We start from the raw sequence: 25,594 nt of genomic DNA, 5'->3' as shown, positions 1-25,594 counted from the left end.
TATAAGAATAATGAATGTTTTTCTTTGATCTCAGTTGTCAATGTCATTTACCTCGCTGTGAGTCACAGTCCACCCTATGATGCCCTCCAATACTGGGCTGGTCTCTTCACCTGTTGCAGGGGAAGTTCAGACTCTAATCTGGTCCTGCTTCTGTGTGTCCCTGACTCTAATGTCCACATCTGCCCATGCTAGTGTGTTTCTTTTGAGGGACTTCTCATTATGCTTTTATATATTCCATAGACACACAGTTAAGCCAGATATTTTAAAAAATTGCAAAACTCTAAATACAATTTTGAAAAAGTTTTCATTAAAATTATGTTGTTTATGTTAATATGTTTATTATTTTTATTTTTATGAAGTAATAAATATTTTGAATAATGGTTTTAAAATCTGATATAGTAAATAGCAATAGCAAACATATAACCTATATAAACAAAGCTCTTTAGAGTCCTCAGTCACTTTTAAGAGTGTAAAAGATTCTTGATACACAAAATTTTGAGAACTATCAATTTAATGCTTTACACAAAGCACTTTTCATATTAATGATATTATATTCACAGCCACCTTATGAGGTACATATTATATTACCCTGCTTTTGTAGCAGAGAATGCTATGAAAGTATTCAGTTCAGTAAGAAAAGTCTGTATAGACACGCCAGTTAGAAACCTCTCCAGATTTGATGGTCCTACCACTGTTGTTTATACTCTTGGAGGTTAGCTTCTGAGCTAAATTTTGTGGGTCCTTGTTATTCAGTCGCTCAGTCATGTCTGATTCTTTGCTACCTCATGGACTGCAGCATGCCAGGCTTCCCTGTCCTTCACTATCTCCTGGAGCTTGCTCAAACTCATGTCCATTGAGTTGGTGATGCCATCCAACCATCTCATCCCCTGTCGTCCCCTTCTCCTCCTGCCTTCAATCGTTCCCAGCATCAGGGTCTTTTCCAAGGAGTCAGTTCTTCACATCATGTGGACAAAGTATTGGAGCTTCAGCTTCAGTATCAATCCTTCCAAGGAGTATTCAGGGTTGATTTCCTTTAGGATTGACTGGTTTGATCTCCTTGCAGTCCAAGGGACTCTCAAGAGTCTTCTCAAACACCACAGTTCAAAAGTATGAATTCTTCAGTGTTCAGCCTTCTTTATGGTTCAACTGTCACATCCATACATGACTACTGGAAAAACCATAGCTTTGATTATATAGACCTTTATCAGTAATGTGTCTGCTGTTTAATACACTTTTGAGGTTGGTCACAGCGTTCTTTCAAGGAGCACGCATCTTTTAATTTCATATCTGTAGTCACTGTCTGCAGTGACTTTGCCCTAAAGTGATGACACCAGATGCTATGATACTAGTTTTTTGAATGTTGAGTTTTAAGCCAGCTTTTTCATTCTCCTTTTTCATCTTCATCAAGAGGTTCTTTTGTTCCTCTTTGCTTTCTGCCATTGGGGTGGTGTCATCTGCATATCTGAGGTTATTGATATTTCTCCTGGCAATCTTGAATACACCTTGAGCTTCAGCCAGTCCGGCATTTCCCATGATGTACTCTGCATATAAGTTAAATAACCAGGCTGACAATATACAGCCTTGACATACTCCTTTCCCACTTTGGAACCAGTCCATTGATCCATGTCCAGATCTAACTGTTGCTTCTTGACCTGCATATAGGTTTCTCAGGAGACAGGTAGGGAGCTTTGGTATTCCCATCTCTTGAAGAATTTTCCAAAGTTTGTTGTGATCCACACAGTCAAAGGCTTTATCATAGTAGTGGAGCAGAAGTAGATGTTTTTTCTGGAATTCTCTTGCTTTTTCTATGATCCAGCGAATATTGGCTATTTGATCTCTGCTTCCTCTGCCTTTTCTAAATCCAGCTTGTATGTCTGGAAGTTCTCAGTTCACATACTGTCAAAGCCAAGGTTGGAGGATTTTGAGCATGACCTTGCTAGCATGTGAAATTAGTGCAATTGTGCAGCATTTTGAATATTCTTTGGCATTCCCTTCTTTGGGATTGGAGTAAAAACTGACCTTTTACAGTCCTGTGGCCACTGCTGAGTTTTCCAAATTTGCTGGCATATTGAGTGCAGCACTTTAACAGCATCATCTTTTGGGATTTCAAATAGCTCAACTTGAATTCCATCACCTTCACTAGCTTTGTTCATAGTGATGCTTCCTAAGGCCCTCTTGACTTTGCACTCCAGGATGTCTGACTCTAGGTGAGTGATCACACCATTGTGGTTATCCGGGTCATTAAGATCTTTTTTGTATAGTTCTTCTGTGTATTCTTGCCACCTCTTCTTAATCTCTTCTGCTTCTGTTAGATCCATACTGTTTCTGTCCTTTGTTGTGCCCATATTTGCATGAAATGTTCCCTTGGTATCTTTAATTTTCTTGAAGAGCTCTCTAGTCTTTCCCATTCTATTGTTTTCCTCTAGTTGTGGGTCATATCATCTTGAAATCTCCCCCCTTTTTTCCAATTGGAATTTCTTACATTGTTTCTCATAATAGAAGAGTAGTGCATGTATGTATCAGTCAGTTCACTTCAGTTGCTCAGTTGTGTACGACTCTGTGACCCCATAGACTGAAGCACACCAGGCTTCCCTGTCCATCACCAACTCCCAGAGCCTACTCAAACTCGTGTCCATTGAGTTGGTGATCCTGTGCAACTATCTCATCCTCTGTCATCCCCTTCTCCTCCTGCCTTCAATTGTTCCCAGTGTCAGGGTCTTTTCCAGTGAGTCAGTTCTTCACATCGGATGGCCAAGGTATTGGAGTTTCAGCTTCAGCATCAGTCCTTTCAATGACTATTCAGGGCTGATTTCCTTTAGGATTGACTGGTTGGATCTCCTTGCAGTCCAGGGGAATCTCAAGTCTTCTCCAACACCACAGTTCAAAAGCATCAATTCTTCAGCACTCAGCTTTCTTCACAGTCCAACTCTCACATCCATACATGACCACTGGAAAAACGATAGCCTTGACTAGACGGACCTTTGTTGGCAAAGTAATGTCTCTGCTTTTGAACATGCTGTCTAGGTTGGTCATAACTTTTCTTCCAAGGAGTAAGCGTCTTTTAATTTCATGGCTGCAATCACCATCTGCAGTGATTATGGAGCCCCCCAAAATAAAGTCTGACACTGTTTCTACTGTTTCCCCATCTATTTCCCATGAAGTGATGGGGCTGGATACTATGACCTTCATTTTCTGAATGTTGAGCTTTAAGCCAACTTTTTCACTCTCCTCTTTCACTTTCATCAAGAGGCTTTTTAGTTCCTCTTCACTTTCTACCATAAGGGTGGTGTCATCTGCATATCTGAGGTTATTGATATTTCTCCCGGCAATCTTGATTGCAGCTTGTGTTTCTTCCAGTCCAGCGTTTCTCATGATGTACTCTGCATATAAGTTAAATAAGCAGGGTGTCAATATACAGCCTCGACGTACTCCTTTTCCTATTTGGAACCAGGCTGTTATTCCATGTCCAGTTCTAACTATTGCTTCCTGACCTGCATATAGGTTTCTCAAGAGGCGGGTCAGGTGGTCTGGTATTCCCATCTCTATCAGAATTTTCCACAGTTTTTTGTGATCCACATAGTCTTTGGCATAGTCAATAACGCAGAAGTATATGTTTTTCTGGAATTCTCTGGCTTTTTCAATGATCCAGCAGATGTTGGCAATTTGATCTCTGGTTCCTCTGCCTTTTCTGCAACAGCTTGAACATCTGGAAGTTCACAATTCACGTATTGCTGAAGCCTGACTTGGAGAATTTTGAGCATTACTTTACTAGCATGTGAGATGAGTGCAATTGTGTGGTAGCTTGAGCATTCTTTGGCATTGCCTTTCTTTGGGATTGGAATGAAAACTGACCTTTTCCAGTCCTGTGGCCACTGCTGAGTTTTCCAAATTTGCTGGCATATTGCGTGCAGCACTTTCATAGCATCGTCTTTCAGGATTTGAATATTTCTGGAATATTCAACTGGAATTCCATCACCTCCACTAGCTTTGTTCATAGTGATGCTTTCTAAGGCTCACTTGACTTCCCATTCCAGGATGTCTGACTCTAGGTGAGTGATCACACCATCGTGATTATCTGGGTCGTGAAGATCTTTTTTGTACAGTTCTTCTGTGTATTCTTGCCACCTCTTCTTAATATCTTCTGCTTCTGTTAGGTCCATACCATTTCTGTCCTTTATCGAGCCCATATTTGCATGAAATGTTCCCTTGGTATCTCTAATTTTCTTGAAGAGATCTCTAGTCTTTCCCATTCTGTTGTTTTCCTCTATTGCTTTGCATTGATCACTGAGGAAGGCTTTCTTATCTCTTTTTGCTATTCTTTGAAACTCTGCATTCAGATGCGTATACCTTTCCTCGAGTTCTCCTTTGCCTTTAGCTTCTCTTCTTTTCACAGCTATTCATTAGGCCTCCCCAGACAGCCATTTTGCTTTTTTGCATTTCTTTTCCATGGGGATGGTCTTGATTCCTGTCTCCGGTACAATGTCACGAACCTCTGTCCATAGTTCATCAGGCACTCTATCAGATCTAGTCCCTTAAATCTATTTCACACTTCCACTGTATAATCATAAGGGATTTGATTTAGGTCATACCTGAATGGTCTAGTGGTTTCCCCTTCTTTCTTCAATTTAAGTCTGAATTTGGCAATAAGGAATTCATGATCTGAGCCACAGTCAGCTCCCGGTCTTGTTTTTGCTGACTGTATAGAGCTTCTCCATCTTTGGCTGCAAAGAATATAATCAGTCTGAGTTCGGTGTTGACCATCTGGTGATGTCCATGTGTAGAGTCTTCTCTTGTGTTGTTGGAAGAGGGTGTTTGCTATGACCAGTGCATTCTCTTGGCAAAACTCTATTAGCCTTTGCCCTGCTTCATTCCATATTCCAAGGCCAAATTTACCTGTTACTCCAGGTGTTTCTTGACTTCCTACTTTTGCATTCCAGTCCCCTATAATGAAAAGGACATGTTTTTGGGGGTGTTAGTTGTAAAATGTCTTGTAGGTCTTCATAGAATCATTCAGCTTCAGCTTCTTTAGCATTACTGGTTGGGGCATGGCCTTGGATAACTGTGATATTGAATAGTTTGCCTTGGAAATGAACAGAGATCATTGTGTCATTTCTGAGATTGTATTCAAGTACTGCATTTTGGACTCTTTTGTTGACCATGATGGCTACTCCATTTCTTCTAAGGGATTCCTGCCTGGCGTAGTAAATATAATGGTCATCTGAGTTAAATTCCCCCATTCCAGTCCATTTTAGTTGGCTGATTCCTAGAATGTCGACGTTCACTCTTGCCATCTCCTGTTTGACCACTTCCAATTTACCTTGATTCATGGACCTAACATTCCAGGTTCCTATGCAGTATTGCCCTTTACAGCATCGGACCTTGCTTCTATCACCAGTCACATCCACAGCTGGGTATTGTTTTTGCTTTGGCTCCATCCCTTCATTCTTTCTGGAGTTATTTCTCCACTGATCTCCAGTAGCATATTGGGCACCTACCAACCTGGGGAGTTCCCCTTTCAGTGTCCTATCATTTTGCCCTTTCATACTGTTCATGGGGTTCTCAAGGCAAGAATACTGAAGTGGTTTGCCATTCCCTTCTCCAGTGGACCACATTCTGTCAGACCTCTCCACCATGACCTACCTGTCTTGGGTGGCCCCACAGGCATGGCTTAATTTCATTGAGTTAGACAAGGCTGTGTTCCATGTGATTAGATTAACTAGTTTTCTGTGATTATGGTTTCAGTGTGTCTGCCCTCTGATGCCCTCTCGCAACACCTACCGTCTTACTTGGGTTTCTCTTACCTTGGACATGGGGTATCTCTTCATGGCTGCTCCAGCAAAGCACAGCCGCTGCTCCTTACCTTGGACGAGGGGTATCTCCTCACCGCCACCCCTCCTGACCTTGAACATGAAGTAGGTCCTCTCAGCTTAAGTAAATACCTAGGTATGGGATTGCTGGGCTGTAGAGTAACTGTATACTTAACTTTATGAGAAACTACCAAAGTGTTTTCTAAAGTGCCTGCACTGTTTTGCATTCCTGCTAGTAATATATGAGGGTTCCATTTGCTCCATATCCTTAGCAACAGTTGTCATATGCTGTGAGGTTAAGAGTCTAGGTTCATTATTCCTATCTATCCAGTTGTTTCAACACCATTTATGGAAGCCCAGTTCTTTCTCTACTGAATTGCCTTGGCATCTTTGACCATGTATGTATGGGTGTGTTTTTGGAGTCTATTCTATTCTCTGAGTCTCTCCTGATGCTAATACTGCATTTTCTTGATTACTGTAGCTCTATAGTTAAGTCATGAAAGCATGCAGTATAAGCACATAGTATAGTTTCTCCAACTTTGTTCTCTCTCATAATTGTTCTGCCCATTTGCAGTCTTTTGCATTTTCATATAATTTTTAGAATTAGTATGTTAATTTCTCCAGAAGAGGCTGCTTGGATTTTCATTGGGATTGCATTGAATCTTTTTTTCCTGTATATTTATAGCAGCTTTCATCATAATTGCCAAAACTTGGAAGCAACCAAGATGTCCCTCGATGGGTGTATGTATAAATAAACTGGTACATCCAATGGAATATTGTTTAGCACTAAAAAGAAATGAGCTATCAAGCCTTGAAAAGACACGGTGGAACCTTAAATGCATACAGGCATACCTTGTTTTATTGTGCTTTGCTTTATTGCCCTTTTCAGATATTGCATGTATTTTTTTCTTGCAGTTTTATTGAAACATAGGTGACAGACAGCACTGTGTAAGTTTAGGGTGTACGGCATAATCATTTGACTTACATACCTCATGTAATTATTACCACAGTAAGTTTAGTGAACATTAATCATCTCATATACAAAAATAAAAGGAAAAAAAATATTTTTCATTGTGATGAGAACTCTTAGGGTTTGCTCTCAACAACTTTCATATATAACATACCACAGTGTTAATTACATTTATCATGTTGTAAAATTCCTCTCTAATACTTATAAACGAATTTTCTCTGTTTTGACTACCTTCATCCAACTCCCCCTTGCCCCACCCCAACCTCCAGTAACCACATATCTAATATCTTTTTCTATAGGTTTGTTTGTTTTTGAGGTATAATTCACCCACAACATTACGTTATTAAATAGTTCCTGTTGTACAACATAGTGATTCGATATTTCTATGCATTTTTAAATGATCAGCACAATGTCTAGTTACCATCTGTCACTATTCAAAGATACTATATTACTTTTGTTTAGCACTAAAAGGGGACTATATTCCCCACACTGTATATTCCATACCCATAGCTTCTTTATTTTGTGGCTGGAGGTTCTAATTCTGAATCTCACTTACCTAGTTCTCTCCTCCCCTCCTCCCACCACCTCTGGCAACCACCTGTTTATTCTCTGTACCCATGACTCTGTTTCTGTTTTGTTTATTTCTTTTTCTAGAGTCTACATATAAATGCAGTTACATTATATTTGTCTTTCTCTAACTTATTTTACTAGTATAATGCCCTGTAGGTTCATCCAAGTTGTCACAAATGACAGGATTTCATTATTTTTGTGGCTGAGTAATATTCCATTACACACACACACACACACACACACACACACACACACTTCCCCCATGTTCATTAAACAGTCATCTCTTCATAGCACTTAGGTTGCCACTTAGGTATATTTTAGCTACTGTAAATAAGGTTGCAGTAAACATAGGGGTACATATATCGTTTCGAATTACTGTTTTTTTTCTTCAGATAAATCCCCAGGAGTCGAATTGCTGGAGCACATAATAGTTCTATTTTTAAGTTTTTAAGGGCCCTTCATACCATTTTTCATAGTGGCTGCATCAGTTTACATTCTTGCCAACATTGCATGTGGATTCGTTTTTTTCTATATCCTCGCCAACACTTGTTATCTGTTGTCCTTTTGATAATAGTCATTTTGACAGATGTCAGATATTATCAAACTAGACTACTTCCTCATACCATATACAGAAATGAAGTCAATTTGGATTAACAACTTAAATATAAGACCCAAAACCATAAAACTCCTCAAAGAAAACATAGGTAGTATGCTCTTTGATATCAGTCTTAGCAATATTTTTTTAATATGTCTCCTCAGGCAGAAGAAACAAAAGCATAAATAAGCAGATGGGACTTTGCATTGATCTTCAGAATAACGTGATGAGTATGGTAGGCTAAATAATGTCCCTCAAAGATATCTACTTACTAATCCATGGAACCTGTGTATATTACCTTCTCTGGCAAAAAGGTGAATATTACCTTATATGGCAAAAGATATGATTAAATTACAGATCTTGAGATGGGAGAATATCCTGGTTTATCCGGGTGGGCTCTAAATACATTCATGGGTTTCCATATAAGAAGGAGGCAGAGGACATACTATAAAGAGAAGACAATGTGATTGAAGCAGAGAAAGAGATTTGAAGATGCTGCCCTTCTGATATTAATAATGGACGAAGGAGTTCAAAGGAGTACAGGGAATACAGCTCTAAAAACTTGAAAAGGCAAGGAAAGGATTCTCTCCTAGTCTCTGGAGGGAGCGTGGCTCTGCTGACACCTTAGTTTTAACCTAGTGAACCCCATTTTGGACCTTTAGCCTGCAGAACTATAAGAGAATAAATGTGTGTTGTTTTAAACCATCATGTTCATGGTAATTTGTTATAGCAACCATAGGAAATGAATAGAGGACGTAAATTTCAACAGTATTGAATTTTTTAATCTGTAAAAATGATGGGTCTCTCCATTTGTTTAGATCTTTAATTTTAAGGCTTCTCGGGTAGTGCTAGTGGTAAAGAACTCTCCTGCCAATGCAGGAGACATGAGAGACATGTGAGGGTTCAATCCCTGGGTGGGGAAGATCCCCTGGAGAAGGAAATGGCAACCCACTCCAGTACTCTTGCCTGGGAAATCCCATGGACAGAGAAGCCTGGCAGGCTGCAGTCCATGGGGTGACAAAGAGTCAGATATGACTGAAGCAACTTAGCAAAGCTACAACATTTTTTTGGCAGTGTTTATTGGATTTCAGAATCTAAGTCTTGAAGATATTTTGTTAAATTTGTCTTTAGGTATTTCATACTTTTATACTGTTGGAAATGGTAGTTTTTTCATAAACTTCTGATTTTAAATATTATTGTTTTTAGGAAAGTTGCAGTAAATTATAGTTTTTAAAAAATCTGTGGCCATTTTCTCATTGCTAGCATATAGAAATGCAGTAAATGTTTTCATTTATTTACCTGGTATCCTGCAACTTTACTAAATTCACTAATTAGGTTTGGTAGCTTTTTTGGTCGAGTACTTAGGATTTTCTACATAGAAAGTCACATTGTCTGCAAATATTAGATTTACTCCTTCCTTTCCAAATCTTTATCCTTTTTATTTCTTTTCTTGTATTATATTTGTGGCTAGGGTTTCCAGTACAGTGTTGAATAGTTGTATTGAAGTGGACATACATCTTGTTTACCGTCTTAGGGGGAAAGTATTTAGTCTTTCACCACTAAGCATTTTTAACTAGGTTTTTTCTAAACATGAAAGTTGCTCAGGCGTGTCCGACTCTTTGCAACCCATGGACTATACAGTCCATGGAATTCTCCAGGCCAGAATACTGGAGTGGGTAGCTGTTCCCTTCTCCAGGGGATCTTCCCAACCCAGGGACTGAACCCAGGTCTTCTGCATTGCAGGCAGATTCTGTACCAGCTGAGCCACCAGGGAAGTCCAAGTCCAAAGGCCCAGAGCCCTTGGCAGCAGACACTGAAGGGGACTGTCAGGTTTTTTCTAGATATCCCTCTATTCCTAATTTGCTTAGAGATTTTATCTTGAATGAATAGTGAGTTATGTCAAATGTTTCTCCTGGAACTATTAAAATAATCATATGGCTTCTCTTTTTCATTCTATTAATTCAGTGAATTACATTGATTTCAAATGTTAAGCCAAACTTGCAGTCCTGGCTAAACCACACTTAGTCATAATGCAGTATTCTTTCTATATATTGTTGGATACAATTTCCTGTTTTTTAGGGGTTTTGCATCTGTCTTGCATGAAGGATACTGGTTTGTAGTTTTCTTTCTTGGTCAGGTTTGAGTATCAGGGTAATGCTAGTAGCTTCATAAAATAAATTGGGAAATGTTCCTCTCTCATGTTTTTCTGCAAGAGTTTGTGAAAAATTGGTACTATTTCTTCCTTATGTGTTTGGTAGATTTTGTCTGGGCCTGGCATTTTTTTGTGAGACTGATTCTAACTACAGTTTCTGTTGTTCTTTAAATAGATATAGGAATATGAAAGTATTTCTTCTTGTGTGAACTTTAATAATTTATTTATTTCAAGAAATTTGCTTGCTTGAAGCTGTTCATAACATCAACTTCTAATTCCTGTAGGATTTGTCATGATGTCCCTGATTTCATTCCTGGTATTAGTAATTCATGTTTACCGTTTTTTTCCTGATCACTCTAGCTATCAGCTCAGTTCAGTCACTCAGTCGTGTCTGACTCTTTGCAACCCCGTGGACTGCAGCACACCAGGCTTCCCTGTCCATCACCAGCCCCCGGACCCTGCACATATTCATGTCCATTGAGTCGGTGATGCCATCCAACCATCTCATCCTCTGTCGTCCCCTTCTCCTGCCTTCAGTCGTTCCAAGAATCAGGGTCTTTTCCAGTGAGTCAACTCTTCGCATCAGGTGGCCAAAGTATTGGAGTTTCAGCTTCAGCATCAGTCCTTCCAAAGAATATTTAGGACTGATTTCCTATAGGATTGACTGGTTGGATCTCCTTGCAGTCCAAGGGACTCTCAAGAGTCTTCTCCAACACCATAGTTCAAAAGCATCAATTCTTTGGCACTCAGTTTTCTTTATGGTCCAACTCTCACATCCATATATGACTACTGGAAAAACCATAGTTTTGACTAGATGCACCTTTGTCAGCAAAATAATGTCTCTGCCTTTTTAAAAAAAAATCTTTTCAAAGAACCAGCTTTTAATTTCATTGATTTTTCTCTAACATCTTTCTTATGTAGTTCATTGATATTTGTGTATATATTTATTATTGACTTCCATTCATTTTTAAAAAATTTCCTTCTCTTCCTAGTTTCTTAAGGTGGATCATAGATTGTTGACTTGAGATCTTTTCTACTAAGCATTGGGTCGGGAAGATCTCCTGAAGTAAGGAAATGGCAACCCGCTCCAGTGTTCTTGCCTGGAGAATTCCATGGTCAGAGGAGCCTGGTGGGCTACAGTTCATGGGGTCGCAAAGAGTTGGACATGACTGCGACTTTCACACACACAGAGAATACTTACTTTTGATGTAATTGGCAATAGGGTTAGATTTTAACTGCCTTCTTCTGCAGTCTGGAATTTGCCTCCAGGCAGTAAGTTGAGGCATTGATAGAGTGTATTTCCTTTTTTTTTTTCTTTTTAAATTTCTTTCTGCCATCATGGTCCTTCACTGCCTGTTGCCCATTGTTTGAAAACTGTTATTTCATATATTTCATCCAGTTTCTTTTTAAGGTGGAAGGGAAAACTCCATTCCTCTTATTCTACCAAAGTTGTAAGTAGAAGTCCTTAACAATGTAATTTCTAATTAATATTTTTAAAACACCCTCTTCATGAAGTTTGAAGTCTGTTTTATGTAAAATATGAGTGTATGTATGTGTATAATTCAGTCACCAAAAGACTAACACATGGATTAAAACTGTATATGACTATGGCAGGTGGCTACTTTTTAAAAAATAGAATCAAATAATAAGTGACACAACTTGACCATATCTTGAACTGTCAACTTTTTTCAGTCTCTATGTCTGGATGGCTAGCTCCTTCTGCTTGGAATGCTTCCTCATCTCATATCCTTTCCTGCCTGGTAGCTTTCTGTGTATCCTCCAGACCAGCTTCAGGCTTATCATTTCTCTGCTTCCCAGTCCCACCAGACAGAATCCATGTTTCCTCTGTGGGCTGTCATCACATTCTACCCATAGAATCATTCTGACATATGCATGTTATATATGTTTCTGTATGTACTTCTCTTACCAGGAAGCCCTGTAAAGCAGGGAACTTGTTTTAGTCTTCTTTATATTTCTTTTATCCTCTAACAACAGTATGTCTTCTACATAGAATTTTCAATATATGATTATTGAATTGGTGATTCTTTTCACATGCTAAAAAGTAATGCTGTTATCACACCTCATTTTAATATCGCCTATTTGTAATGTGAATCTTCTTTGTTTTTCTCCTAGTAAATTCCTCATCTATGCCTGTCTACTGCTGTTCTCTGTGTTGCTGGCCCTTCGTCTAGATGGCATCATTCAGTGGAGTTACTGGGCTGTTTTTGCTCCAATATGGCTGTGGAAGTTAATGGTCATTGTTGGAGCCTCAGTTGGAACTGGAGTCTGGGCACGAAATCCCCAGTATCGGTAATACTGCTTTATAAAACCTGTTGGTCTCTACCCTGGGCAGGTGCCGGGGGGAGTATCTTGTTTTTCACTTCTCATAAAGTAAGGAGTATTTTCTTTTCTACCTGTCAGAGGTTTTAGAAGAATATAAGCAAGCTTATTTCTGTTTTAAGTTTTTAAAAATTAAGTGTTTGATAGCCATTGTTAAACAAAAGCACTGTTATTTTAGGTGCTTAAGTTCCTAGCCGGCCCACAAAAGTTTATGTAATCTAAAATGCATCCAAAATATAGAACTGTTACACCATGCTAGACAAGGAAGTGTGAAACCATCATATTTGTAGGAGCAGTTCTACAAATCAAAGTTCTAGTTTTGGCCATCAGGGATATACCCTTCTCCATTAATTTCTGGAACTGTGTCTCCCCTTACCCCAATCTCCTAGTCCTGGGATTTTAGGCCTATTAGTGCTGTGGGGGAAGCAGCTTGGCCAGGACACAGTGAGGCCCTGAGATAGGAAAAGATGAGGCCCAGATGCTATGAAGGAGAATAGAGCCCTGGGGGCCAGGAAGAGGTGTACTCTTTACCTTCACCCGCTCCCCTCACACCTTTCTTCTTGGATGCCTCAGTCGGTCCAAGTTCTTGTCATGGGCTTAACTCCAGTGCACATCCTGCTGCTGCTGGGGCCCACCAGAGTCTGTCTGCTCTCCCTTGCAAAGTCTGCCACTTGGGAAAGGAAAAGGGGAGACTTGAGGGGAGCTATTCTAAACCATCACCAGGCAGATAAGGAGTGACAGAATGCCCAGTAGGCAGGTGGGGAGAGAAGAGGGGGACACATGCAGCTGCTCATATGAGAAAAGTATATACGTTGGGACCATCTCAACTTGTTTAAATCTTCATTATGAACTTTAAAAATAAGATTTCGATCATCTAAAATATGTTACCACATATGTAGCTAAGAACTTGAAAATAGCCACACAGAGAGCCTTAGCAGATGGGGGACATTAGTGTATAACTTAGATTTTTATAAATTCTTAGATTTTTTTTTTTTTTAAGATTACCTGTGTGGCCACAAATCTTTTTTTTTTTTTAATGAGATATTTTCAGATATCTAATGTTTGCTCTACTTTGTCCACCTCATGCAAAGAGTTGACTCATTGGAAAAGACTCTGATGCTGGGAGGGATTGGGGGCAGGAGGAGAAGGGGACAACAGAGGATGAGATGGCATCACTAACTCGATGGACGTGAGTCTGAGTGAACTCCGGGAGTTGGTGATGGACAGGGAGGCCTGACGCACTGCAATTCATGGGGTCGCAAAGAGTCAGACATGACTGAGCGACTGAACTGAACTGAACTAAATGTTTGCTCATTCTCTGCTGCCCCCTTCTCCTTTTGCCTTTAATCTTTCCTAGCATCAGGGTCTTTTGTAATGAGTCAATTAAATAGCATCACCGACTCAATGGACATGAGTTTGAGCAAACCCCAGGAGATAGTAAGGGGTAGAGGAGCCTGGCATGCTGCAGTCCATAGGGTCACAAAGAGTCAGACACGACCTAGTGACTGAACAACAACCTTTGCTACTCAAAGAATGAAAAGTGAAATCGCTGAACAGTTCAAGTTCCACTAGTTATTTAGAAACTGTTTGACCTTTTCTCTTTTGGTTTAAGATACCTTTCAAGATTCCCTTAAGAAAAGGAATTGTATGTGTGTAGTTGAATGTCCTGAATGTACAGACATGGTCATTCTAGCATCAACATTGTCCAGTGGAACATTGTTGGGTCTTACAGAATATAACTTCTGATCTCATTTTCTCTGTGTCCTAAAGTCACACCAACATGATGCATCACAGATGTTCACCTGTATATTGAATTAGGTGCATTGTTGGCCTTGCAGATGCATTTTTAACCATCTTCCTGATTAGTGGTTTTATTATTGTTTTAATTGTTAACCTATTAAGTCCATGCATGATCCATAAGCAGCTTAAACTGATTTAAAGAAGTGTTAATGGCTCTTCTTTAGCATCTGCAGGTGTTAGTTTATCCTAATGGAATAGGAAGGAAAATAACATTCATAATTTGATTTTCATTTTAAAATAGCACCTAACAACAGTTGCTATATTTTCTTGAAATATAACAGACACTTATGCAATAAATCTAGGTTTTTCTTAATTGTATTGCATGAAATATGATTTACATGGTTTTTAATTCATTGAGAGATGGGGATCATGAGATTTAAGGGATATGTGTCAGCTGTTAGCATTAGATGCAATAGCTTAAATAATTTTGGAAGTAGTTGAATTTAAATTTATGAACAAAAGTGTTAATGTACACTGTCAGGAAATAACTGTGGTATTGCTTCTGAGAATATTCAGTTAAAACTCTTAAGTCTGGTTTGGTTGTAAATGTTTATTGCTTGTCATGTAGTAGTTCTTTGATGTTTGAAAGATTGCCCCTTAAAGAGGAATGTTAACTTAGCTTTCCACCTGATTTCCCTTTGCCTTTTGTCAGATTTACAAATACAGTCCAGAGTATCCATGTAAGTTGGTGTTACATGGGCTGCTTGCTCGCTATGGAGATTCTGAACTGAGGATGTTTTTTTTCTTCTTCTTCTGTCCCTCTTTAGAGCAGAAGGGGAAACATGTGTGGAGTTCAAGGCCATGCTAATTGCAGTGGGCATTCACTTGCTGCTGCTGATGTTTGAAGTGCTGGTGTGCGACAGGATTGAGAGAGGCAGCCACTTCTGGCTCCTGGTCTTCATGCCACTCTTCTTCGTTTCCCCTGTGTCTGTGGCAGCTTGTGTTTGGGGCTTTCGCCATGACAGGTCACTGGAGGTGAGATTTCATATATTTAGGAAGGTTCAAAAATCAGAATCTTTTGATCAGTTACTGTGATAGAAGAGGTTGATCACTAATGCTAGATCATGGTATATAAGGAAACGAAAAACAATGGAAATGATCATGTTTCTCTTTCTTGACTTAAACACCCAGGCCATCAGGCTTCTTCCTGCTTCATGTCTTTCCCTGTTCTCCTGGATCAGCCAGCTTCTCCTGAGAAACAGACCCAGTTGGATAGATGCAGATGGAGATATAGTTGCAGATATGTAGATAGGTGTTCACATAGGAGGATTATTGGAAGGTGCTGGCTCACGTGCTTATGGGGGCTGGAGATTCAGCAGGACTTCTCCCTCTCCAGGAAACCATGGTCTTTACTCCTTAGGCCCTTTAGCTGATTGGATGAGATCTAACCATACCATCAAGGGGAATGTCCTTTAGTTAAAGTCAGTACCCTCACAGCAATACCTAGACTATTTTTTGATTAAATGACCAAGTACTACAGCCACGCTGCCTGCTTTGGCACTGCACCACCACCCCCCACCCCCGTGTCCTGCAGCCTCATCTGAAGGCCTTTGGAGCCCTCATCTCGCTGACTACTCTGCAGGTCCTGACACTCTGGGTCCCTCCACCAATCTGGCTACCTCAGCCTGCATTCAGCTTCTTCACTGAATTCCTCTTCCTCTATTCCTCACAAGTCACTGTTTCTTAGGCTCCTCAGTTTAGTCACTCAGTCGTATCTGACTCTTTGCGACCCCATGACTGCAGCACTCCAGGCTTCCCTGTCCATCAGCAACTCCCAGAGCTTGCTCAAACTCATGTCCATCTAGTCGGTGATGCCATCCAACCACCTCATCCTCTGTCATCCCCTTCTCCTCCTGCCTTCAATCTTTCCCAACATCAGGATCCTAACCTTGGGCATTTTCTGTCCTCACTGTGCACACTTCCTCTGAATGATCTCATTCACACTTCCTGCCTCCACTGCCACTTCTGTGCTCTCACTTCCTGATTCTCCATTTCTCAACTCTGATTTCCACATGAGCTCTAGGCTCCTACATCACTTCCCCCAAATCTGTATTCCCTGTATTTGTTGAAGGTGCCATTTCCAGCCAGTCACACTTACCTTTCCACCTTATGCCTCTTTTGCTTTGCATTCTTTTCTATTATCTGAGCAAATGAAGTAACAATACCATGGTTTAAAAATCATTTATATATTAAACAAAATCACTGACATTAAACATTCTAGATTCTGCCTATTTGGGGCAGTGTTTCTCAGTGGGGGCTGGATATGCTGTTGTCCTTTGGGATAGGAAATGTATTCTTGAGCAGGACTGTCCCCTGCATTTCAGGTCACTTACTGCTGATGTCTGCCTTGTAAACACTAGTGGATGTGCTCCCGCAGGTTATTGTCACATCCAGTAGGGTCTGTGCACATTTCCTAGCTCCTCCCCGGGCAAGCAGCATTACCCAGGTTGAAAAGCACTGAGAAAGTTATGTAAATACTGTTGGATGGGAGCTGAGGAAGAAGTTAAAGAAAACTAAAAACTTGAAACTTTATTTCTTAGAAAATGAAAGCATATACCAGGGCTACAACTATACTAGGCACAAAACCGTATTTTCCTAATGCAGAGTTCTAGAAAATATGTCACTCATAGGGTCACACTCTTGGCAGTCTACCTGTGAGAAGAAACCATGTGCCAAGACTTGAGCCCCCTCTTGGTTTTTATGTCCCAGGAGGAGGAGTACTCATTGGCTAGAGGTTAGTGGGCCTAGGCTCCCCCAGGGCCATGCAGGAGGAGTCAGGGTGTGGCAGGGTGCCCTGTGCAGGAAGGAAAGGGGATGGTATTTTTCAGGCAGAGGAAATAACACATAAGAAGCCATAGACATAGAAGAAAGTCTGTCATGTCAAGTGAACCAGTGGCTCAGATATGACTGCAGTATGGTTTTGCAAGATGCAGAGTCCTGGTGATGGTTTCACAGCCATACTCATATGTTAGTAATATGAATATACTTAATATGGTTAAACTGTACCCTTAAAGAGAATTAAGATGGTAAGTTTTACATTATTTGTATTTTTCCACAGAAAAAAATGCATGGAGCATAAAGTGTAAATGAAGGAACTAGGGAGAAGGGAGAGGCTATGTAGAGAGGGATTGGGCTGACTAAGGGCCAGTCCTTAGTCTTCAAGGCAGTGCCCAGCTGCCCAGGGCACCACAGGGTGCTCACAGGGCACCATGGGATATTGGGCATTTTTGAGGGAGAAGCAGTGATCCCTGACATCTGTGGGGACACACAGTGAACTACTAGCTCCACATAGTTTGGGTTTTATTGTTAGGTCACACTGCATTGATTTCAGTGGTGTCATAGAAGAGTCTAGGTTGTTCGCTTTCTCTGTGATGAGAAGGCAGTACTGTGCAAAAATCCATAGAGGGCTACTTAGGATGTCAGTATTCCTTTTAGATCTAATGGCTTAAGTCAGTGGAACCATTAGATGTTTCTTTTCGCCCATAGGCCTTAGAAGGAATGGCTGAATCACTAACTGCCCAGGAACTGGGAGCTTTGGGGCAGACCTGGGCCAGGTTGGGTAGTGTCGTATGATTTTCATTCTGTGGGTGGTGGTGAGCTGTTGAAGAGCAGCAAGTGCTGGAGCCAGCAGGAGGGCCACCTGTGGGGCACTGGGACAGAGACTGGGCTAGGGACCCTAGAGAAGTCTGCATGGTGGAGGACACAGGCAGTGACTGAGCCTAGAGCATGGAGAAGGGAATGCAGCTGTGCGCCCGTGTCCTGATTTGGGGAATCCAGGCTGCAGTGGCTCCTGGTGAGACAGGAGGCTATGGGAAGCTATGGCACAGGGTGAAGGAAGCCAGGTATGGGTGGTGATTGAATCCCTAGGGGATGGCCGTCAACTGAAGTGCCTCAGGGAGAGCTGACTCTGGGCCCTGCAGGAAGGCTGCAGTGGAGACGGAGGTTGCAGAAGCGAGCAGGAGGAGGGCGTGCCTGCCAGAGGTGTGGAGGCCAGCTCTGCTCCCCACTGAGAACGGAGCAACAGAGTCAAGGAAGTATGCATGTTTGTGTTTGTGTCTCTCCAGTGGGTAGAGAAGGCAGACTTCGGGGGCCACCACCATTTAAAGAGAGGAAAAGGTACCTGACAGGGAAGTATCAGAGACCAGGAGACTGGCAAGAAAACACACTGGGTTCCTCAACAAGGGAAGGAGTGATGGGCAGTGTCACTTGGTGTGGCAGTGCCCAGTCGGGTGCCAGTGGCAGTGTTCCCAACGCTGCAGAAGTGACTGGGGACCTAGAGGAAAGCAATTTCCAGGTAGTTGTGGGAACAGAGACCAGTGCACAGTGGACCCTGGGGCTTGGAGTAGCAGGGGAGGCCATGGAGACTCCAGTGTCCACAGTGTCTCACAAAGCTCTGGGGTGATGGAAGGAGAGAACTAGGGCTGGTAGGGGCATAGATCAAGAGAAGTGTGGGTTCATTCGGTCTTGGGGTTATTTTGTGTCTAATGGAGATGAGTTGAACATGTGCTTGCAGGAAGGATCCGTGGCATGGCGTGATTCAAGATGCAGTAAAGCATCCACGAGTGGCATCTTGATGTGACAAGGTCCTCCAGAATCCAGAAAGGAAAGTGTGGGGTGCAGGCGGAGTCCCAACACAAGAAGAAGGCAGGACAGTGATGGTTAGGAACCATCCTAACGTAGACGCTTGTGGGCAGGGACAGGAGGGGAGCTGGCGAGTCCAGCAAAGACTGCCTCTACAGATTGCAAGCCTGGAAACAGGTCACTGCATGGACGAGCTTAAAGGGCCAAGCAGCCACCGAGCAGAGAAGACAGGACACAAGGCCAGAGCCAGGCTTCTTCTTGGCACAGCACTGCTTTGCTCCTCTCTGCTGAAAATCAGGAGGTTCCAAGGGTGATGTAATAAAACTTTTGCTGCATTATAATTTGCATTGCCTTTTTAAAATGTTAACCAAACAACTGTGGTATTGAATACAATTGTTACTTTGTTTAACTGATTCTTCTCTTCATTTTTAGTTAGAAATCCTGTGTTCTGTCAACATTCTCCAGTTTATATTCATTGCCTTAAGACTGGACAAGATCATTCACTGGCCCTGGCTTGTATGTAACTTTTTAAATCTTTAAATAAACTTGTTTTGATTATAAAACTCATGTTCATCATAGAAATCTTGGAAAAGACAGATAAACATAGGTAATAGGATAATAATCACCCATAATCCCCTGGGAGATAACATAGTTAGTGGTTTTTGTTTCCTTGTTTGGGGGTTTACTGTTTCATAAGGACAATTGAGATCATACTGCATTTATAATTTAGTATCCTGCTTTGTTGTTCTAATGTTGTGTCATAAGCAGTTTTCCATGTCAATAAATGCTCTTTATATGTATAACTTTGAAAGTTTAATTGATAACAAAATATTCTTCAAATACATTTACCAGACTGTCCTCTCATTTCTGAATATTGAACTTGTTACCAGTGCTTTTACAATTATAAATCATGCTGCAGCATATAATTTTGTGTAGATAAATCTTTGCCTGGTTTTTTTTTTTCATTGCTTTTTTTAAGGAAAGACTCCAAAAACAGTATTACTGGCCCAGAGAGTAATAGCTTTTTGAGATTTTGAAATATAAACTGCACTGCGAACTCCCTTTTTCAAAAAACAACTGTGCCTGTTTATACTTTTGCCAGGGATGAAGTCTAAGTCACACTAGTGACCTCTGACTTCCATGAATGGCTGTTTGGTTAAAACTGATTATGCTTACATAGGTAGGAGAATGGATGGAGCTACACACACACACACACACACACACACACACACACACAAACATACGTGTAAATGGCTCCATCCATTCTCGGCAAGCTGCAAATTAGAGAATACAGTACAATTTCTACTAGTAACACATAGAAAGAAGATGAGAGAAAAGGTAGAAGACTTACGTTGCCTGTGTGCAATGAGGTCTTGCCAGGGTTTGGGATCCCGTCCCTCCACTGCTTGTTGTGTACTTTTGTACACAAGACATTTTCTGTGATGAACATGATTTACCTTTAAAAAAAATAACAAAGGTAAAAAAATATACTAAAAAAAAGAAAATAATCATTTGGAGACAAGAAAATAAGAGAATAAAAGATGCCTTTATAATGAATAAAGATAAGATCTATCACTTCTTCCTAAAATCTTTGATAAAACATTCATAATAAAAACTATTGTTCAGTCATCCATCTTACAGCTTCAGGGTTCTGTATCTGCAGAATGGTAATTGGGCTCAGAGCCTTCTCTTGTACCATGGCGGAAACAAATCTGAGTAAGACCACAATTTGAGTGTAAGATACAATCAGAAAAAAAAAAAAAAGATTAGGAAAAACTATGCATGTTTTCTATAGATAAACAAAGACATTTTTCCTGCCCCAGTGCTGTGCAAATCCTAGCAGATGAAACAGCCTGACTGCAGGTTTCCCACAGTGTTCAAGAGAAGCCCAGTGAGGTTACTCACTGACATTCTACTCACGAGGGCCAGGCCACTGTGCCTGACCCCAGATGTGCTTTAGGAGGAAGACCACAGCAAACCTCCTTGCAGGAAGTCCAGCCTCTTCAGGAGTCCAGCTTAAGTCCTACGTCTAAAAATGAAATGTGAAAACCAGAGAACTGTTAGGAGACAGTCTTTGGGATCTGTAGTTAGGTGAAGAGTTCCCAGAAATGATACCAACAACATGGTACATAAAAGAAGCTTAAAATTAAAGTAATATTAATGAAAAACAGGTTGCAGACTAGGAGGAAATACTCATAAAACACATGTGTAACCAAGGACATATATCCAAAGCATCTAAAGAACTCTTTTTTTTTTTTTTTTTTTTTTAGAATTTGTGTCACTTCTTTGGAGGGCAATAACTTTTCATATCTTATATATTAAGAATGCACATAAAAAAACTAAAAACCTTAGCGACAAAATTTTAAAATTAACTGAACCAACTATTCACAAAGAAGATAGACATATGGTGAATATGTACATGTAAAGGACAGCATTACCTACTAGGGAAAAGCAAATAAAAACCAGAATGAGGTGCCACAATACCTTTACCAAATGGCAAAGATAGCAACAGTACCAGGTGTGCTAGGGTGGAACCAAGGGACGAGGACATTTGCCCATTGCTGGTAGAAAGGCCAAACTGGATAGACGCTCTGGAAAATGTCTTGGCAATTTCTAATAAGGTTAAATATAGAGTTGCCATGTGACCTAGCAGTGCCAAACCTGGGTGTTTCCCTTGGAGAAATGAAAATGTACAACCACACAGAAACCTGGGCACAAATGTTTACAGCAACTTCATTTGCAACAGCCCAAAGCGGGAAAGCACCCTCATTTCCTTCCCAGGGTGAGCAGATAAACAGGCTTGGGTGCATCCATCCAGTGGATCACCACTCAGCAGTGACCGGTAGATAGACAACAATAGCCTGGAAGCATCTCAGAGATGTCCTGCTGAGTGGGAGAAGGCAGCCTCGGAAGGTGACATGTTGTATGAGTCCATCTCTGTCACATTCTTGAAGAGACAAAAGTGTTGTGTTAGAGGACAGAGCAGTGGCTTCTGGGGGTTGGGGTTGGAGCAAGTTGGTGACACAGCAAAGACAGAGCATGAGGGAGTGTGGCATGGTGAGGGAGTTATCCTCTGTCTCGCCCAAGGCCCCACAGATCTATACATACGTGTATGAACCATCATGGAACTGGCCACCAATAGAAAACAGTCAGTTTTACTGTTTCACAACAGAAAACAAAGGGATGACAGATGTACCCAAGGGGCCATCGAGAAGGGGGAAAAGGTCAAACAGAGGGAGCTTGGTGAGGCCCCTGGGACTCATCTTCTGGGCTTATATGGGGGGTGAAATGAAGTCTTTCTGATGTGACAGCAACAGACACAGAACCCGTCTGGGCGAGGCAGCAGGGAAGCCTCCTGGCCTCAATGTGCAAGTTCATGGAGGGCCTGGGTCCCCTGGGCAGCCTGAGTTGCCAGGGAGCACGATCCCCAGCCTCTGGCTACAGAACCCCTGGCAGGATGGGCAGTGCCTGGGAAGAGGGGACATGCTCGTGAACTGGGGCGGCCTCACTACCCTTGGCAGGTGGAAGGGAGGTGGGCAGAGCGCAGGCCAGCTGAGTGAGCTCAAGATTCAGGGAAATGGCTGCTCTCCACCTTGAGGGTGGCCCCGGCTGCGGAGGATCCCACCAGGAGCAGCGGATCCTCTTCACACACTGGGCACATCCAGGCCTGCCAGCCACTTACATGCAGAGATCCAAGATGAAGTCAGCCGTGCCTCCTCTAAAGACCTTTCTTCTCTCCTCCTGCCCTCAGGTCGTGTGTGTCCCCCTGTGGATTCTCATGTCCTTTCTGTGTCTGGTGGTCCTCTACTACATCGTGTGGTCCGTCCTGTTCCTGCGCTCCATGGATGTGATCGCAGAGCAGAGGAGGACACACATCACCATGGCGCTAAGCTGGATGACCATCGTCGTGCCGCTCCTCACTTTCGAGGTAAGCTCTCTGGCAGACTGTGCTCCCCCGGGGCTTGGAAGGAGTACAGGACAGTGGAGCTGCCTTTCTTTGGAGGCCTGGGAACTGGCAGTGGGAAGTGGACCTTTCCTGCTACCATGCGTCTGAATGTATTGGTTTGTCTTCTAGAAAGAGAAAGTTGGATGTGGTGTTTTGGTATTTGAGCCCTGTGGAGAATTAGAGAGTGGGCACTGTTGACTTCTCTGAAAAAACAAAACAAAACAAAAAAACACCAGGAAGAGTTTCCCATAACAAGCCAGATGTTGGAAATTTTCTAGGTGGATGGATTCTGCTTCATCCTGAAGAGCCATGTGAAAGCTCTTCTCATCCTTTCTCCCAGAATGGAGGGTTTCCGTTATCTCCTGTGGGGTGACCTTTCCCCCTTAGGAGGCCTGACGAGGGTGGGCAGCCTGGCTTCAGACAGGGTCCGTTTTCAGATGCTCCATCGACAGAACGTTGACCATTTCTCTTTCCTTAGATCCTGCTGGTTCATAAGCTGGACGGCCACAATGCGTTCTCCTGTATTCCCATATTTGTCCCCCTTTGGCTTTCCTTGATCACTCTGATGGCAACCACCTTCGGACAGAAAGGCGGAAACCACTGTATGTACTTAGCATTTCAGAAGTCCTTGAATGGTGGGTGTGCACGTCTCTGTCTGGTGTGTGGCTATATGGGTGTGTGTGTGGCCCTGCTCTATGAAAAAACGAACCTGAGGACCCCAGTCAAGGAGTTTCCCTGGGAAAGCTGGGACTGGAGAAGACCTAGAGTCTTCCAGGAAAGGAAGCACTGTTAATCCTGTGACTGGAGAACTAAGCATGGTGGGTGGCCTCTCTGAGTCCATTCACTGTGACATGGGAAACATTATCCCTTCTAGCCAGGGGCTCCTGAAGATTCAGTGAAAATCTGCATCATCTCCCAAACTCTGGACATCCTCTGGGATCTGTTTCCTCACTCTTGGCAGTATCATTCTTGATATCACTGACTCTCAGCAGTGGTTCCTGGCTCGCTCGCTCTCTCTCTCCACTGTAATGATACCTGTTTAGAAGTGCTCTTTGATAAGAGTCTCTCCTCACTAGTCCTTGAGCTCCTTTGCATGTAACCCTGGAACACACCCTTCTCAAAGCTAATGTGACAAGATGTTGTACCCAAGAAAAGCCAGCACTGACCTGATGGTTTAGTGGTACCCAAACAGGAAGAGCAGGCCTTGAAGAAGGAGCTTTGAGGTGGCCCTGTGAGCTCAGGCCACCTGCTGGCCTGGACCAACACATACCTATTGTCTTCCCAGACTCCAGGGGTGACAGAAACCCTTTTCTTGGATGACATTCGTTGTTGTACATGCCTTTCTCCTGGGCCAGGAAGATTGAATGGTTGACATTGCCTAGGTGCCATAGGCATTTGAGATTCATTAGGGCAATAGTTCTCAAACTGGAGGACCCATCAGAGTCCCAAGACCCCACCCCACCCCCCCACCCCCCCAGACACAGAGTTTCTGGTTCAGGAGGTTTGGACCAGGGCCCAAGATCGCATTCCTGACAGGCCCCAGGGAGACATCCTGGGGGCTGCCAGTCCAGGACCCCCAGCTACAGAGCCACAGAGCTGCAGGGCATCCTTCTGGTCCTTGTTGGTATTAAGGCCTAGCTCAGGCTTCATTCTAAGACATCAGGATAAAGCAGTACATTATACAAGGAAAACTTCTCTTCAGGAAAGAAAAGCAACCTGAGATTCAGGGGAGGCTAGTGTTTGAGAAAGTACATTTCTTCTGTTTCAGGGTGGTTTGGGATTCGCAAGGATTTCTGTCAGTTTCTGCTTGAAATCTGCCCGTTTTTGAGAGAATATGGAAACATCTCCTACGACCTCCACCATGAAGGTAGTGAGGAAACTGAAGAAACACCAGTTCCAGAACCTCCTAAGATCGCTCCTATGTTTCGAAAGAAGACCCGGGTGGTTATCACCCAGAGCCCTGGGAAATACGTCCTCCCACCTCCCAAATTAAATATCGAAATGCCAGATTAGACCGTGCTGCTCCCAGGGTAGATCAAGAGTGCACCTGGCCCGCCCTCTTTTCCACCTTCTTCTGCCTCTCCATTCACCCCCTCCCTCCCACCCTGAACTGAAGCTGGAGCTGGGTCTCCAGGGACTTCCATCTCATGCCTTGTTTGCACTCAATGCCTACCCAGTGACTCACCGCCACGGGACATGCGGCTGGCAGGTGCCTGGAACATGCAGCGTGGTGTAGGGTGCACATCAGTGGCTTTGGACCTGATGGAGGGAGCATATGGAGACAGAGGAAGCAACTCCCAGTGGGCAGGTGCCTTCAGAGCTGGCTTGGGCCCGAGAAGGAATGGCCACACAGCTGGTTTTCTAAGTGTGAAAATTTCCGTCAAAAGTGTTATTGAAAAATGTATTATTGAACCAAGCTAGCCTGGCCACTTAGCTCAGAAACTCCTGTTGTGGTATGGTCAGGGCCCCTGACTAGGCCTCAGGCCTCACATACACCCACACCACTGTGACTGGCCGTGCTCCTGCCATGCACATCATTTCTCTCTGGGTTTTTACTGACCCCATTGGTGAGCCCTTTCTAATGGAGTGACTCCGTGCCTGTATAGTATTTATACAAATATTTTAGCGTTGTAATATACCGTGTTAAATCCTAGTTCTGTACAGTATATTCTGTTAAAGTATTTTTTTACAAGCTTGTACTGGAGACATACACATTCTGTTGCAGAAGTAGAAGCCAGTAGCACCGCACCCCTGTCCTGACCACTGGAGTGCTACCCCCTTCATGGGACATTGCCATCTCCTCTTCAGTTTCTCCATATACATACTAGCTGCT

At 42.4% G+C, this 25,594-nt stretch overlaps 1 protein-coding gene across 2 annotated transcripts in view; it reads left to right on the top strand.

Annotated features, from left to right (window-relative positions):
• Positions 1 to 24,867, top strand: part of TMEM185A (transmembrane protein 185A) — a 40,274-nt gene extending 15,407 nt beyond the window's left edge. For both annotated transcript variants that reach the window (XM_052662932.1, XM_052662933.1), the window contains 6 exons: positions 12,228 to 12,404; positions 15,002 to 15,209; positions 19,248 to 19,331; positions 22,567 to 22,743; positions 23,240 to 23,363; positions 24,530 to 24,867. In XM_052662932.1, the coding sequence (XP_052518892.1) occupies positions 12,228 to 12,404; positions 15,002 to 15,209; positions 19,248 to 19,331; positions 22,567 to 22,743; positions 23,240 to 23,363; positions 24,530 to 24,774 (1,015 nt within the window). In that variant the 3' untranslated portion in view covers positions 24,775 to 24,867. The remainder of the gene's footprint in view (positions 1 to 12,227; positions 12,405 to 15,001; positions 15,210 to 19,247; positions 19,332 to 22,566; positions 22,744 to 23,239; positions 23,364 to 24,529) is intronic.
• The last annotated feature ends 727 nt before the right edge of the window (positions 24,868 to 25,594 follow it).

This window comes from Budorcas taxicolor, chromosome X (assembly GCF_023091745.1).
Source record: "Budorcas taxicolor isolate Tak-1 chromosome X, Takin1.1, whole genome shotgun sequence".
Taxonomy (NCBI): Eukaryota; Metazoa; Chordata; class Mammalia; order Artiodactyla; family Bovidae; genus Budorcas; species Budorcas taxicolor.
The sequence above is the reverse complement of the archived record's forward strand: the minus strand, read 5'-3'. Positions and strand labels throughout refer to the sequence as shown.